This window comes from Protobothrops mucrosquamatus, unplaced genomic scaffold, assembly GCF_001527695.2.
Source record: "Protobothrops mucrosquamatus isolate PMUCROS unplaced genomic scaffold, P.Mucros_1.0 scaffold1098, whole genome shotgun sequence".
NCBI classification, from domain to species: domain Eukaryota; kingdom Metazoa; phylum Chordata; class Lepidosauria; order Squamata; family Viperidae; genus Protobothrops; species Protobothrops mucrosquamatus.
This window is the reverse complement of record NW_015387320.1, coordinates 171,053-187,603: the sequence shown is the minus strand read 5'-3', so window position 1 is coordinate 187,603 and position 16,551 is coordinate 171,053. Positions and strand designations below refer to the sequence as shown.

Below are 16,551 nucleotides of genomic sequence, written 5' to 3'. Positions count from 1 at the left end.
CTGTGTTCCAATTAAAATTATACTTAAAATCGTCCCTAAATAAAATCCTCCTTAGGTCAGGCCCGCTTGCTGGAAAAGCCATGTCTTGAGGGCGCGGCGGAAAGTAAGGAGATCCGGAATCATCCGGATCTCGGGGGGTAGTTCATTCCAGAGGGTGGGGGCACCCACAGAGAAGGCCCTCCCCCTGGGGGTCGCCAGCCGACACTGTTTGGCCAACGGCACCCTGAGGAGACCCACTCTGTGGGAGCGTACCGGTCTATGGGAGGAAATCTGAGGCAGAAGGCGGTCTCGGAGGTAACCAGGTCCGATGCCATGGAGCGTTTTAAAGGTGGTAACTAGCACCTTAAAATGCACTCGGAAGATCACTGGTAACCAGTGCAGCTCGCGCAGGAGCGGTGTTACATGGGAGCGACGAGTCCCTCCCAACACCGCCCGCGCGGCCGCATTCTGGACCAGGAAAATAGAGAAACTCGACATGTTTTCGATGTCTGATTCCAGCAAAGGAGAATTTGGAAGTGTCGCTGAAGTTTTAAGAAAAAAACGTAGCCCTTGTTAGCCACTGCCTCATACAGCAAACGCCCAAAGTTATGACAGTGATGAAAAAGTAAACTTTGTGACTAATCCTCGCATTTTATAATCTTCACAGGTCTGTAAAGCAAAGGAAAGCTGCAGTAAGATCTTAAGGAAAGCCTCAGTTTCCGTTAACTTTATTTAACAACTGAATTGCAGATGCCAATTCTGGCTGCCAAACAAGGACTACCTGACTTTCATCAAAGTGCTCAGGGATGTACCGTTTGCTTTGCTTTAGTTTAGAAAATGAGAAACACTACAGGTGCAATGTTGCAAGTGGAGATGGCCAAAGACTCTACATAGTTTGGGATCACGTGCCTGTTGCAGGCTTATCTGGAATGGTAGGCCCTGGCAACATTAACCCTTATCACACACCCCTCCCCAAGAATGGACTACTGCAGACTACCTTTCGTGGGGCTGCCACTGAAAATCAAACTGAGAGGTGTGTTTCCCTTAGGGAGGTGCAGCAAAATCCAGTGTGTGTGTGTGTGTATAGAACCTTTTAGTTACATTATTGCAATAAACCCACGGTTCCCCAAGTTTCATTGAATTGTTTTCGTTGTTCATTTGTGTTCTGTTTTGATTTTTAGGGGATGTGTGTGCCTTAAGATTGTATAAGCCCCTGACTTAAAACCTGCAGATAGCTTAGAAGCCTCTAGCCTCATTAAAGTCCTCGACTTATAACCACTTATAACCAGTCCTGACTTATAACGGTCATTTAGTGACAGTTCAAAGTTACAATAGCACTGAAAAAAGTGACTCATGACTGTTTTTCACACTTAGCATCATTGCAGCATCCCTATGGCCATGTGATCAGAACTCAGACACTTGGCAACACTGGGTTCATATTTATGACGGTTGCAGTGTCCCGGAGACATGTGACCATTTTTTGCAATCTTTGCTTCTCAATAGGGAAGCCAGTTTCACTTGACAACGTGGTACTAATTTAACAACTGCAGTGATTCACTTAACAACCGTGGCAGGAAAGATCACAAAACAGGGCAAAACTCACTTAACAATTGTCGTGCTTAGCAACAGAAATTTGGGGCTGAATTGTAGTCGTAAGTTGAGGACTAGCTGTATACCAATGTTATGTGTACTGTATTGGTTTCCAATAGGTTTCTTGGTCCAATCCAAAGTGATGGCCGTAGCCATTAAAGCTCTTCGTGGGTTGATTTCATTCTTCTGATGGAACCAGCCCATCTGGTAGACTTGACCAAATAGAGGGGCTCAGAATATCCCATGCATTAGGTCAGACATATCAAACTCGTGATGTCACGTGACGTATCGGGACTGTTTTGCCATTGCCGGCAATGGGGTGGGCGTGGCTTCCGCGTGACGCATCCAGCCCGCAGGCCGGCAGTTTGACACCCCTGCTTTAGGTGGAGAAGTGTGGGGACTAAGGCAGCATTTGTTGAATAGCCTACCCACCCCCAGAAATTTGGGTGCCATTACTCTGGCGTCTTTTAGGAATGTTTTTCAATGGAAAATTTCCACTGAGCATTTGAAACTGAATGGCTTTTATTAATTATTGGGATGGGCACCATGTTTTTTTACAGTTCAAAATATTATTTTCATTCATTCAATTTATTCATTATATTTATATAGTCACCTGTCTCTCTCAATCAAGTGACTCTGGCTTTGCTGTTTTATTCTGATCTTATTTTGTTGTTTTATTATAAACCGCGGGGAGTCAATACTAATTTAATATACGTAATAATCTAAAACACATATTCCATGTTTGATTCATATGTCTGCTTCCTTCTCCAAATATCACCGGCTGGTATTGCTATTGCTATTTATACAAATGTTGTTGTTCCTAGAAATCATGGATAATTCAGGTACAGCCCTTTGTACATGTGCAGTTAAGAGTTTTTTTGTCCCAATATCCTTTTTATATTTACCTAGATTGCATTGTATTTGCATTATGGCTGGCCAAACATTTAAAGAAATCTTTCTTGCGATGCTGTTCATAGTAGCTTTTATTTTTAAATTGTCTTTATTTTAAAAATATTAAAACATAGATAAATAAAAAAGCATAATATGTGTGTGTGCGTGTGTGTGTGCAGTTTTTATACATGCAAATGTTTAAAGTTTTATAGAAGTTTCAGGAAAACATTATACATATTATAATCATTCATACAGGCCTTCAATCCATTTAATAACGGGGGCCATACTTTCCCCCCCCAAAGGTTGAAAGAATATCTTAGCAATAAAAATGGTGTGAGAAACCATTACCATTGTCCGTCAGTTTCCATATATAAATTTATACCTCCAAATGTTTGTCTGAAAATTAAACCCTCTCTCAAATTCAAATTAATATGTGTAATTACTTCTTCCCAGAAAACCTTAAAACATGTGATTTAATGAAGCATTATTGCACATACAGCAACACAATGATTTACTTCTTTTTTATGCAGTGCAACAGGGTCCAATAAATCTAAAATATTTTTGTGGAATAAATTATCTGAAATCTATTGCGTTTTTTTTTATAGTACAGTTAAAACAGTTCAGCCTTGTTTAGATAAAATGGGTTTCAATCCCTTCTGTTCTATTCTGTCTTTAATCTTTGCATATCAAATTGATGTATTGATCACAAGTTATCCATTAAAAACTAATTCTGGGCTTTTTTGTCTTGCAAGATTTAATTGTATTGATTATTATTCAGAAATGCCATAGGTCCAAAACAAGTTGTCAGTAAATGTTGTAATTGTAAATACTGCCAGTTGGTGGCAACAGACAAATGATATTTATCCTTTAACACAGAAAATGAAGACAATTCATGCTTACCATCTGATATTTGAACTCACATAAAAAATCCCCAGAATTCATATAAACATTCCATATAACAGTTTTTCTGTTAGTTTTTAATCATAGCATAAAATTGGTGTGTGTGTGGGGGGGGGAATGGATCAAAATGCAATTTTCCAGAAATAATATACTGCAATTTTTAATCAACATAATATTGACAGAAGATAAATCTGTATTTTGAACCTGAACAGACCAGTTAACTAAAGGTGCTATGTATGAATATTCCAAAAGGAACCAGGAAGGAGATTTTAGATTAAATGAACCTACCCAAAATTTAATCCAACTCTGACAGAAGGTGTAATGATATAATTCAAGATCTGGGAAATAAAACTCTCCATCTTTATCTTTATCTGAAAACTACATGTTTCAAATATTTTTCAGTGTTTTCCAAATAAGTGAATGGGAGTTCTGCACAAAATAGAAAATATCCTGGAAGTTGGATTCATTTTGAGAGTGTTTATCTCATCCCCAAATTTTAAAGGTAGCTATTTATAACATCCAAGGAAATTTATTTATATAATATAGTATATTGTTCATATTTAATGTATTTATTTGAGAAATCACATGGAATAAGAATATATGGCCATAAATTCAGTATATACTGTATGTGAATATGAGGATTAGTGTATTAATAAATCTTTGACTATTGAAATCAATTCCAACTTAGCCCAATTAACAGAGTATCTTGCAAGTAATCCAAATACACTAATCTAATGCATTAGAACTGGAATCTGTGAATTCACTACATTCACAAATAAACAATATCTTTAACATACAAAGCAGGTTTTTATTTTGTTTAATAGCACTAGCTAAGAGTCCTAAACAAATAGCAAAAATCAAAGAAGAAAGTAAACATTCTTGACATTATATAATAAAAAATTACATGAAGTTCTCACTTTAAATTTGGGATTGCATACAGAATCTGGACCCATTTTATAAATTCTTCTAGAATCCAAATTAAGGTAACACACATTTACCATCAATATATTTTATCAAAATCTTTTTCCATTTCAATTTACCAATCAACAAAAACTTTATCATGGTCACAGACCAGCAAAAGGTGGTGGGATAGAAATAAGTAATTTTTTAAAAAAAAAAGCTAAAAAAGATATTAAGACAAAAATTATAGAATTATAATTGCAGCTTTGAACTTTCTGTCTAGGTTGAGATCAATTAAACCCACTGTCAGCCAAATATTATTTGAATCATATTTAGTTTTGACAAGCCAGCTGGATCATTCTTGTCTGAAGAAGGAAACATTTGAAAGCTATTGACTCTAATAGCAGTTAAAATTTTGAATATTTACAATAATAATGGAAATAGGACAATAATTCAGGACATGATTTTTAGTAGATTCTAGAAAAACTGTGATACGTGCTTCATAAATAAAGATAAAATACTATTCTCAAAAATATTATTATATAGCTAACAGAGCAGAGGAGCAAGTTTTATACCATTCCACAGGAAAGCCATCCAATTACCGTTAGTTGTATTCAAAATTGTTTTTTAAATCTTCTCTGTAGTCAATGACTAGTAATTATTCTTCTAAGGAATCTAATTGGGAAGATCAATTTTGTCTAAAATTGCCTCTATATTTACCTCAGCTAGATTCTTACATAAGACCAAGTATAATTTAAAACATCGAAAATGTTGATCATTTTTAGTTTAGACCAACCAGTACTGTTTGAGCTCATCTTTGACTTTAGTAGTCTTTGAATTATGACTGGATGCTTAACCACCATTTTATTTATTTATTTATTTATATTTGAATTTATATCCCGCCCTTCTCCCGTAGGACTCAGGGCGGCTGACAATCTATTTAAAATACATACAAAACAATACAAATTTAAAATTAATTAAAAAGAATATTAAATATTTGTCGAATTTAAAATATAATTAAAACCCCCCTAAAAATTACCCTAGGCCAGTCCTGCAAGCNACTCTATGGGAGCGTACCGGTCGATGGGAGGTACTCTGCGGCAGGAGGCGGTCTCGAAGATATCCGGGTCCGATGCCATGGAGCGCTTTAAAGATGATAGTCAACACCTTAAAGCGCACCCGGAAGGCCACAGGCAGCCAATGCAGCTCGCGCAGCAGCGGTGTCATGTGGGAGCGCCGAGTCCCCCCCAACACCGCCCGCGCGGCCGCATTTTGGACCAGCTGGAGCCTCCGGGTGCTCCTCAAGGGTTACAATGGACTTTTAAAAAGCTACTTATGACTCATCTTCTCATTTACAACTGATTGCAGCATCCTGCAGTTATGTGTAATTTGTGATGGGGGTTTTTTTTCAGTCTCCAGCAAAAAAAACAAAACACCCATTGGTTATGCTGGATTCACTTAACAACCATGTGATTTCTTTAACAACCCTGTGGTTCACTTAATGATCACAATGACTTGCTTTTCAAGTGTTGTAAAAATAGTCATAAAGTCAAATTTGGTGACGTGGTTCCTTGACTTATAATTGCAAGGCCTTATAACCAAAATTCCTGGTTCATTGTGACCATAAGTTGGGGTCTACCTCTATACAATTGGCCAGCTACTGCTTTCTCTATGTCAAGATTATTTATGAACAAGTTATAAAGCCCCTGCATCTCATTTTTCAGTGCGACTGAAACTATGACCACCATTGTTCCTAGTTTAGCTCTCAAATTAGCAGAAAAACTGAGAAAGCAGGTGTCAAACAATGGGTTTAATTTATCAGAGCATGGAGAGTTTATGAGGGGAAAAGTTCAGAACACTGTAAGATGAATATTATTTTGATTGTTTTTCTTAACAGTGTTTTGGCTTGCAACATTAACATTTTTATTCAATAGCATGATACGCCAGGAAAACCATATAAAAGATAGAAAATTTTTCAAAGTAGTTGTTCGGCAAGATATTTCAGTCTTTCCTCTACACAGAAATTGTTCTTATGCTTGACTTGCACAATTTCTTCAGCTTCAGGTATGTTTCATATTTTCATCTGTAACACAGAAATATAACCATATCATCCAACAGTTTATTAACCCTTCACTCTCCCACTCTGAACAACAATTGAAATCTTTTTCTTAATAACATTTTTGTTAACAATTCAGGTCCAAATAATTTAATCTGGACACTATTTTCACATGAATGACATCCTCAGTTTCTAAATATCGTAAGGCCAATGGGCCATAAACAATTTCTCCACTATTAATAAATCATCCAGTGCACTTAGATTTGATATTGTACAGCAAACGTGTGGGGAATTTAGACACTGTCCTAGCAGGTGAAACTATTTCTAATTGTTATCACTGGGACTGCCATAGTTGCTGCCTTTGTCTCTGCTATGAATTACCTAGTATGCCCAGCAGTGACAAGTTAAGAGAAAAAGGAGAATGTGGTTTGTTATCACCAGCAACCAGAAAGTTATAGGTGGTTTTCTATGAAGCAGTCCGTGAAAATAATATTATGTACAAAAATGTGTTATGTGATGTGTGAAAGTCTTTCCTGTAAGAACTGTATCTGCTTTTATTATGAACTTCAGTGGTTCCACTGAATAAAAATATACAAAAATAAAGGGAAGATACTGTGACATGAGATTTAACAGCATCTTAGATTTGTAAGACTTTTCCATACAGTGAAATAAATATTTCTCAGATCTCTTTCTATGTATTCTGCTATTTTACCCTATGTTGCATTAATCCATTGTTGTAATTCTATTCTGCAACGCTTATGAGATTTTCAGATTGTCACTGGATATGGTGACCTATGATATGCTGTACTATGTAATATATGTGAAAGGAGCATGTTTGTATTTTCCTGATTCACTGGATTGAAAATAACAGTGATGTTTACTTTTTTGGTTTTTTTCTCCCTCTATAAAAATGGCTGCACGAATAGCCCTCATTTCATGTCCACTCGTTCAATAACCACTTTATAATGGTGCTGAACCAGGGGTACTTATAAAGTGGGTTCTTATAACTGCAGCCATCACAATCCTCACAATTATGTTATTACAATTTAGACACTCAGTAACAGGCTATTAATTACAACGTTGCAGCATCTCATGGTTACCATTTGCCATTTGCAACCATCAGTACAGAAGTTGGCAGGAGATCACAAATGGTAATCACATGACCTTGGGATAGTGACTGCATGGGATTTGCCTAATGATAGTAACTGGGATTGCCAGAACTGCCATTGTAAGTCATTGGGGTCACATGACCTTATGACTACATTGCTTAGCAACACAGTAGTCAGTTCCAATTACTCTTGGTAAGTGAGAATTACCTATAAAGCTATTGCTGATGTTGCTTATCATCATACAGCATCCAAAAGAATAGATACTTCAAAAATAAATACAATCCACAACCTGCAACTGTTAACAACATAACTTCCAACTGTGGCAGAAAATTAGGGCTCTTAATCACAGAATAGTCCAGGACATTGTAGATGAATTCTTATTTGCAAATTATGCTTTTTTGTTGTTAAGCTTCTAAATATCAACAGTTATGGTGGCTGTTTAGAGAGGCAGGTTCTGCCCACAGTGAAGCTAGACAAATATCCAGGGATCCATTGATCTGTTAGGTGATCTAGTCACGTTTTATCTCAGATCCAAGACAACAGTGGAAGTGAGGTTAAGGATGGATTAGGTGCTTACATTTGTTGCAGAATCATCAACTAGCTAAAGTTTTTGCCAGCAGAATTTACCAAAGATAATAATTATGTGACATACAATCCACAATACTGTAAGAACTTACACTTACCACTCAACACCTGTTGTTGTGAGAGGAAGCATCTTTAGCCTGAGCAAAAAAATAACATAAAATTAGAAATTACTTTGCTAATGTCTGTGATTATTACTACATTTCTGTTCTCCCTAGGGATACCAAATAACTGATACTCCACAAATGACCACAGTAAGCCAGATTGTTACACTCTAAGAGGGTTGTCCGAATCACAAATGTATGCAAACTGAAACCTGGACTTGCCATTTTGAATTAAGAAAAACCATTCCATTCCATTTGGAAAATAATGTGGTGTAGGAAGTAGAAGAGAAGGTGCAAGGCACTAGCTGCCTGTGGGGGTTTTTTTGTACTCTTCATTAGCCAGCTAGTAGGCACTTTATCTAGCTTGATGGGACAACTGAACACAGCAATGAGGACATTCAATCAGTATTAAGCAATTGCTGCCAAAAATCGTAGGCATATGCTATGTAGAAGTGCCCTAAAGTGCTAATGAAGCATTCACATTTGATTACCAATGGACACCAGAGAATAATATAGTATTATTTATGTGTATGCCTGAAAGCACCATAGAAATCTGATCAATTCTTCCAGAGAGATTGTTTCACCAATTAGAAAGCGTTTAAAAAACAAGCATTCCATCTTCGTAGTTATATGATGCTTGATCTTGTAGAAAAGAATAAATGAGCTATTCATTACAAAGAATTACCACTATTTCAAACCAATTCAATTTAAAAAAAATCAAATAATTTTGGCAAAGGAACTCATATTAACAATATGGAAGAGCTAAGATATACTAAGATAGCTAAGTTCACAATGTTTCAAATTCATGATCACATTTTTAATTTTTGCAATTTTTCTTTTTCCAGGGATAATGTCACATTAGACGCTTATGTAGGAAAAAGTGATTTGTATATACTGGCTGCATTTCAGCATCCTGTAAAATAGATTTTCCCAACCTAAATCCTAGTTTCATGTGTATGGATCCAGTTTTTCATTCGTAACATGAATGGCATGTAAGATTCTCATTTTTGCACATTTCTGCATGTTGCGTTGCAGCTCTTCAACCAAAAAGGTATACCGTATGTATAAATTAAGAACATGTGTGAAGAAATATTGTAAGCAATTTTGCCTAAGAATCATACATTACATGAACAGTATATAAAATGTGTATTTGAACGAATGAAAAACAGAGTTGAAGTTGATCTTGGTAAAATGAGAGATAATGGAAACTGAAATTGGTGGATTTCTCTATCCCTGCTCTGAGATCACTTCAATTACGCGGTCAGTCCCAGAATATATGCCAAAGTATAGGGAAGAAAAGCATGAGAAAACTGAACGTCAGGCTAAACAGAAGTTATTGTCAAGCTTTTCTATAACATAGACTGAAATATTATCCCCCTGTCTTGCTTTCAAAATTGTTATCATTCCAAGCTTTAAGGGTGATAATCTAATTTATTCAAAAATTAAATCACCAAATATCAAAGGAAAATATAGCTCTAGATCAGGGGTAGGCAACCTTGGCTTTTTTATGACTCATGGACTTCAACTCCCAGAATTCCTGAGCCAGCCATGCTGAGGGGAAAGGGAGAGGTTTCCAAGCTGAGCCATGCCAAGTCCATATATTTATTAATATTGTATTCTTTAACAATTAGGTTGTTAATTTGTTTATTATTGTTTTTAATTTTAATTTGTTTAAATTTATGTTAAAGGGGAGTTAAAGCGCGTTATGGACTTGGTTACTTAAATAGTTGGTTAATGTTAGTTAGATTATGATTATTATATTTGTAACCCTGTGTTCAGCTTTGGGAAGTGGGGAAGGGGGAGGGGGGGCTTGGGGGGTATGGGGTTTATATTGTAATTTTTATAAAACTTTTAATAAAAAAAATTGGTATTATTTGACAGCATTTCATTATACTAAGTAATTTTAAAATTCAAGATGACTTTACGGAGAAAAAAATATTTCAGGAAAAATGCTTACTTTGACACATGCTCCAGTATTTGATTGGGATACTTTCCCCTAATTTCCAAAAAGAAGGAAAAAAAGTTATTAAAAATAGTATTTCCATATATATTGTAAAAGAAGAAAATAATCTGAAGGCTTTTGTTTGGGAAAAATAGCTAGCAGTTGTATTAATTTTATTATCCTTCCCTGATTTAATTGAAATCTGGCATGTTACCCTTTATCACACAGTTCAGTGCAATAAGTAATAGTGGAATGCTACAAGAAATACCATCCATAAGACTGAAAACCCCTAATTTGTTCCCACACACCCCAAATGTGAACATTTTTTGGCCCATGTTTTTTGCAGGGGTAACAAAGTGGTCCGATAGGCCATATATGTCTGTGGATTACATTATATGCACTTCTGATTTAGTTTTTCCATTCTTATTTGGAGTGAGGAACATCTGTAGACTTTCAGATGTTTCTAAATTATAATTCCCAGCATCCTAGAGAGCCACAGGTTCTTCAGATATTTTTCTTTTCTTCAGATATTTTTAGTATTGAATTAGTCAGATCAGTCCTTGTTTCTCCTGTTACTACATTTATTCTCAATTTTAACATCTTTATCATGTATGGACTTCAACTCCCAGAATTCTGAAGTCCATATATCTTAAAAATGTTCAGGTTGGGAAACACTTGATCTACAGTGTTTTGCTAAATCATTCTCCGGGTCTTTCTAGAAGATGTTTGTATTTTCTGCAAGCAATGTCCTTTTACCAATGCTGCACTATCTTATTTATATTTTTGATTTCATCTTGGCAATTCACCTTTTATAAAGCTGACAAGAGCCCTGCATGAGTTGGGAAGAGTGCCTCCTGAAAATTAAGTATTGAAGACGAAAAAAAGAGCCACATCTGTAATTTTATTCACTTTGCCTCTGGTTTGCCTGCAGGTGATGTGCCATTTCTGTGGTTTGATAAGATAAAAGTTCTATATCTCAATTAAAAAAAAAAAAGCAAATGTCTGCTCTTTTGTTTTTTAAAAGTCCCACAACTTTTGAGAAGATATTTTGACTACTACTCTCCCATCAGGCCCATAGTCAAGGATATGGAAGTCCAAAATATTTGGAGACTGACACGAACCCCCTTCCTGAACATAATGTTGGGTACATTTCTTGGTAAACTAAAAACAAGAGTTTATTGATAGTCTAATGTTAGATATTTTTTTTAGAAAAAAGTTTCATACCTCACCACAGTTTATATTCCGAGTTAGAAATGACTGAAAAGAAAAGTAAAAGGAATTATCATTTTACATAATAGAAATCATATTACATATTATTGTAGTACAAAATGTTATCAATCTAGGAGAGGATGCCCAAGTATTCTGTAAAGATGGGGGTTTTACATCCTATATTTTCCTTATGAACCCTGAAGCATTTTATACTACAACGATTTTATGTTACACCATTAGGGAGAATGTTTGGTTTTGTCTTAATCTAGCATGAGATACTATTCCCTAAGTCTTTCTATATTTCTGGAATGAGGCTGGAAGTAATTATTCAGAAGAACAAACTGCTATAGTTACTTAATACACAAATAAGAATATTCTTCATTTTTTTTTTAAAAAAAGTATTTCTGGTATTCAATTAATCTCCCTCTATTAAATTAGATAAAGGCAAAGAGTCATCGGCGTTCAATAGATACCTTTCTCCTATTTTTGCCTGTCGTATTTCTTTTTTCAAGATCTTGGAAACCAACAGTTGTATTGGATACATATTCTTCTTCAGAATCAGCAATAAGGGCGTTGAGCTCAATATCTTCACCACTGTCACTGAAGGTGTCAGAATCAGCCGAGATCTCAGAAATCACGGATGTTATGGGACCATTGGCTAGCTTTGAGCTATTGGTTGCCATAAGCACATTAGTGTCTACCTCTCTGGGAGAAAGGGTTTTGCTATGAACACCAACCCAGTAGTTATTGTAATCCTGAACAAAGGTTCCCCTGAGGGAGAGAAAAATGGAGATATTATTCACGACAAGAAGGTTTTTCTCTAATAAGATATGTCATGTCATAAACACACGATCTTTTGCATTAACACTTTTCAGCTCATAATCTGGATTAACTTGATCTTTAACAAAGAAAATCCAAAGAGTTGTTATTTTTAGCTGGAAGTCAACTATTACCCTCAAGTCATAATTTTCTTTTAGGCCTAGAAGCGTGAAACTTTCTGTTTTTAAAAAAAATCTTATCCATCTGAATGTATTTAGTCCATCACTGATATAATAATAATAATAATAATAATAATAATAATAATAATAATAATAATAATAATAATAATAATAATAATAATAATAATAATAATAATAATAATAATAATAATAAAGTTGGAAGGGACCTTGGAGGTCATTGAGCCCAACCTCCTGCCCAGGCAGGAAACCCTACACCATTTCGGACAAATGGCTGTCCAGTCTCTTCTTAAAAACTTCCAGTGTTGGAGCATTCACCGCTTCTGGAGGCAGGTTGTTCCATTGGTTAATTGTTCTAACTATCAGGAAGTTTCTCCTTAGTTCTAAGTTGCTTCTCTCCTTCCCCCGCCTTCCCTGCCAAAATTCCCTATTAAGTGAAAAATATTTCTCACAGGTGTGTTCTTGCTCAATTCTATGCTTTTGTCCTGAACAAAAACACAGATTTTATTTGATTTTTTTTTAAAAAAAAAACCTCCCTTAATAAGCAGGAAAGTCACTACTTACATAATCCTTATTTTTCTAGTGCCCTGAGGAGCAACCCAAATTGTTGCGATCCTGTGCTTTACAATGGGGTTGGTGTGACTTACTGCAGAATTCTGAAAATCAGAAAAGAGATGAAATTAAGAATTGTGGAAACAATTATACATGCATTGCTCATTAACAAAAAGGAACACTGCATAGATAAAAGCTGCATGCTGTACAATTAGTGATATATGTCCAATCCTTTTTCTTAGTTCTTCAACTGAGAGCAGCAAAATAATACAGACGTATGTAATAATATGTCCAAACCAAGATACCCGGCTTATTATTTCTAAACAAGCCAGGAATCAAAAAGTAAGACCAAATTCTGGGTTCAAATTCTGATTGACAAGAAAGTAAGAAATTGTGATGGCCCCATCGGAAGCCGGTTTAGAGCAGGAAAATGAGCCAGAACCAGGGCCATCAGACAGGGGTGGCATGAATCCCCAGGAGCGTCCAGAGAGCCTGGGGGCTGAGGAAGATGCAGTCCTGTTTCTGTCTGGCATGGGAGGAGGGGGAACAGTCGACTGGATGGTCAGCTGCCTGCCCTAGCAAAAGCAGGGGAGGTTCAGCTGCCTCCAATAAGGAACAGCTGCCATCCCCACCCAATCCGTGGATGCAAAGATCAGGGTAGAATAACAGAATAACAGAGTTGGAAGGGACCTTGGAGATCTTCTAGTCCAGGGGTAGGCAACCTTGGCTCTTTTTTGACTCATGGACTTCAACTCCCAGAATTCCTGAGCCAGCCATGCTCAGGAGTTGAAGTCCATGAGTCATAAAAGAGCCAAGGTTGCCTACCCCTGTTCTAGTCCAACTCACTGCTCAGGCAGGAAACCCTATACCATTTCAAACAAGTAGTTGTCCAATCTCTTCTTAAAGACTTCCAGTGTTGGAGCATCCACAACTTCTGGAGGCAAGATGTTCCACTGGTTAATTGTTCCCACTGTCATGAAATTTCTCCTTAGTTCTAGGTTGCTTCTTTCCTTGATGAGTTTCCATCTATCGCTTCTTGTCCTGCCTTCAGATGCTTTGGAGAATAGCTTGATTCCCTCTTCTTTGTGGCAGCCCCTGAGATATTGGTACACTGCTATCATGCCCCCCCTCCCATTGCAATTCCTACAACTGTTCTTTATATGTTTTAGCCTCCAGTCCCCTAATCACCTTTGTTGCTCAGGGAAGCACAGAGGAGATCAGCAAAGCTGCTCATGAAGAAGCAGCCTCGCCCCTCCTAACAAGAAACACTGGGCTTGAGGTGATTTAGCCAGGCATGGGGAAAGGTACATTTGTCAGAAACAACCATTTGCTTCTGCAATGCACTCTCTTTGACTTTTATGAACTTTGGACCTTGCTTTGTAGATATTTGACCCTCCTTTGGCTTTGTGGACTTCAGACCTTGTTCTTGATCTGTGGATTTCAGACTTTGTCTCTTGCCTTTTGGACTTTATTATTGTCTGGTGGATTTTGGATCCTTCTCTGTGGAATTGGACTTTGCTCTTGCCTTGTGGAATTGCGAGTCTTGCTTTTGTGGATATCGGATCTTATCCTTGGGACAGTGCTCTCACAGATTGTGGGAGGCTGCCCTGAGTCTGTCCTCAGGGAAATTTGGGTTGAATTTTACCAGCATAACTGCAGAAAGTTTGGGAGCTGCGAGGTTGCTTTGGGAAGCATCTTGATTTACACATGGTTGTGCAATAAACGTAATATACCCAAGTTTCCCCAAAAATAAGACCAGGTCTTATATTAATTTTTGCTCCAAAAGACGCATTAGATCTTATTTTCCAGTTAGGTCTTATTTTCAGTGAAATATAGTACTAAATGCGTCTGTCTGGTTGACGATCTTAACTGGGGCTTATTTTGGGGATGGGGTTTATATTACGAGCATCCTGAAAAATTATGCTAGGGCTTATTTTCTGGTTGGCTCTTGTTTTCGGGGAAACACGGTACTACTGACTTGGGTCAGAACAGAAGTTAGGGATCCCAGTTTAGTTACCACACTAAACAAACCAGGCCCCATTTGTTGAGTCACTCTTGCAAGCAAAAGCAATTGGGAGCAACTTGCTGATCATTATTGATGATTAATTCCCTATTGTTGATAGGGAATGAAATTAAGGCTGGTTCTTAACATGCAGTGTTACATGCCCATCTTTTAAAAATAAATAACTTGTTGCAAACCAAAAATAAATGAGTATTTAAGGTAAAGGTAAAGTCAAATAATAAGAGGAGTAGGGATTTCAAGAATATTCTTTTCTGTAGGGCATTGTAACAGAATCTTGAAAATCTTGTCAGTTTTTCTTTACTACTTTACATACCAAACAAAATCAAGGTGTAATTCTTTTGAGTTTTTTTCTCATGCTTTCTTCTTTTTTAGGGATTGAACAATATATTCGGAAACTCTTTAACAGTTCGCTCATCTTTTTCCTCGTTCCTAGGGCCATCACATGGAGGGACTTTGTTAAACAAATTTTCAAAGAACAACATACCATAAATACATTATCTGAACACCAAGACACATACCGTCATATTGGCACATGGTAGACCTCGGGTGTTTGGATCTACAATATGAAATATGCCAACCGGAAAATTTCCATCAAGTTCTCGGGCCTGTACCATAAATGCTTTAAATCCAGATGGGGATGTTGCTTCTAATACCACTAGGGGAACACCAATGGATAAATAATTCATATCATTAGAGAGATGTTTTTGCGGGGAGGGGGTTCATTAGACTTAAAATATGCATCAGTGCTTTTCTTTTTCCTTTTACTTCAGTTTGAAGGTTCAATGGTAATCATGCAGTGTACTCTTTGCTGGAATAAATTATCCATAGGGCTTGACAGTGCATCAAAATTAGTTTTAAATGCTTGTATTGAGATATAAAAAGGTTAAGAGTTGGTTAAACATTTTCAAGTCAATTATTGCTAAAATGAGATAAGCTATTACTACTTCTGCTCAGCTATTAGTGTCATCTAATTTTTCTTAGCATTGTTACCTAGTTCCAAAAGAGTGTGGTAAATATTTTTTTAAAAAATCAATAAAACTATATAACTTGCAACTTCCATCAATGTGCAAATAAAGCACCTTTTAATAACTTTAGCTAAATTGCATTTAATTAATATGTTTGCATTTGCTGAGAACAAATAAGAAAACATGAAATCCAGTCTCCAATCCAAAATATTCTATGCTGATTTCTGGGAAAGCACAGCAGTCTGAAAACAAAGTCCTGAATGTATGATGAGCAATCAGTTATCATTTTGGCATACATTGCTGGCATAATTCCTTCCTTCCTTCCTTCCTTCCTTCCTCCCTCCCTCCCTCCCTCTCTTTCTTTCTTTCTTTCTTTCTTTCTTTCTTTCTTTCTTTCTTTCCTTCCTCTTTTCTTTCTTTCTTTCTTTCTTTCCTTCCTTTCTTTCTTTCTAGCAAACAAATTAATTTAACTGAAAGTTTACACACTCTTGAGGTAGTATTACACTCTGTACTTCATTCTTTTATACAAATTCCAGCAAATTCTGCTGCTGGGATCTGAAACTAATCTGACTGGACTGGCTGTCATAAAAATATATCCAGCTAATTTCAGCTAAAAAGCTTAATCTCTCACAACTTGAAAACATTAATTAAAAAAAAAATTTAATGGAATATGTCATGGTTCCGATAGATGAAACCCATCAAAAGAACTTCGAGGCAAAAATCTTCCTTAAAAAACATTTTATTCGGGAAACAAAGTATCGGCAGAGGCGTAGCGTGGGGGGTGCAGGGGGGG

At 36.5% G+C, this 16,551-nt stretch overlaps 1 protein-coding gene across 1 annotated transcript in view; it reads right to left on the bottom strand.

Moving 5' to 3' along the window:
- Positions 1-6,255: 6,255 nt before the first annotated feature.
- LOC107291262 (putative ferric-chelate reductase 1) overlaps positions 6,256-16,551 on the bottom strand; it is a 10,943-nt gene continuing 647 nt past the window's right edge. The window contains exons 2-8 of the mRNA XM_015820250.2: positions 15,312-15,448; positions 12,783-12,874; positions 11,736-12,033; positions 11,278-11,310; positions 10,069-10,107; positions 8,109-8,147; positions 6,256-6,343 (exon numbers count right to left, since the gene is read on the bottom strand). Of these exons, the coding sequence (XP_015675736.2) occupies positions 8,112-8,147; positions 10,069-10,107; positions 11,278-11,310; positions 11,736-12,033; positions 12,783-12,874; positions 15,312-15,448 (635 nt within the window). The 3' untranslated portion in view covers positions 6,256-6,343; positions 8,109-8,111. The remainder of the gene's footprint in view (positions 6,344-8,108; positions 8,148-10,068; positions 10,108-11,277; positions 11,311-11,735; positions 12,034-12,782; positions 12,875-15,311; positions 15,449-16,551) is intronic.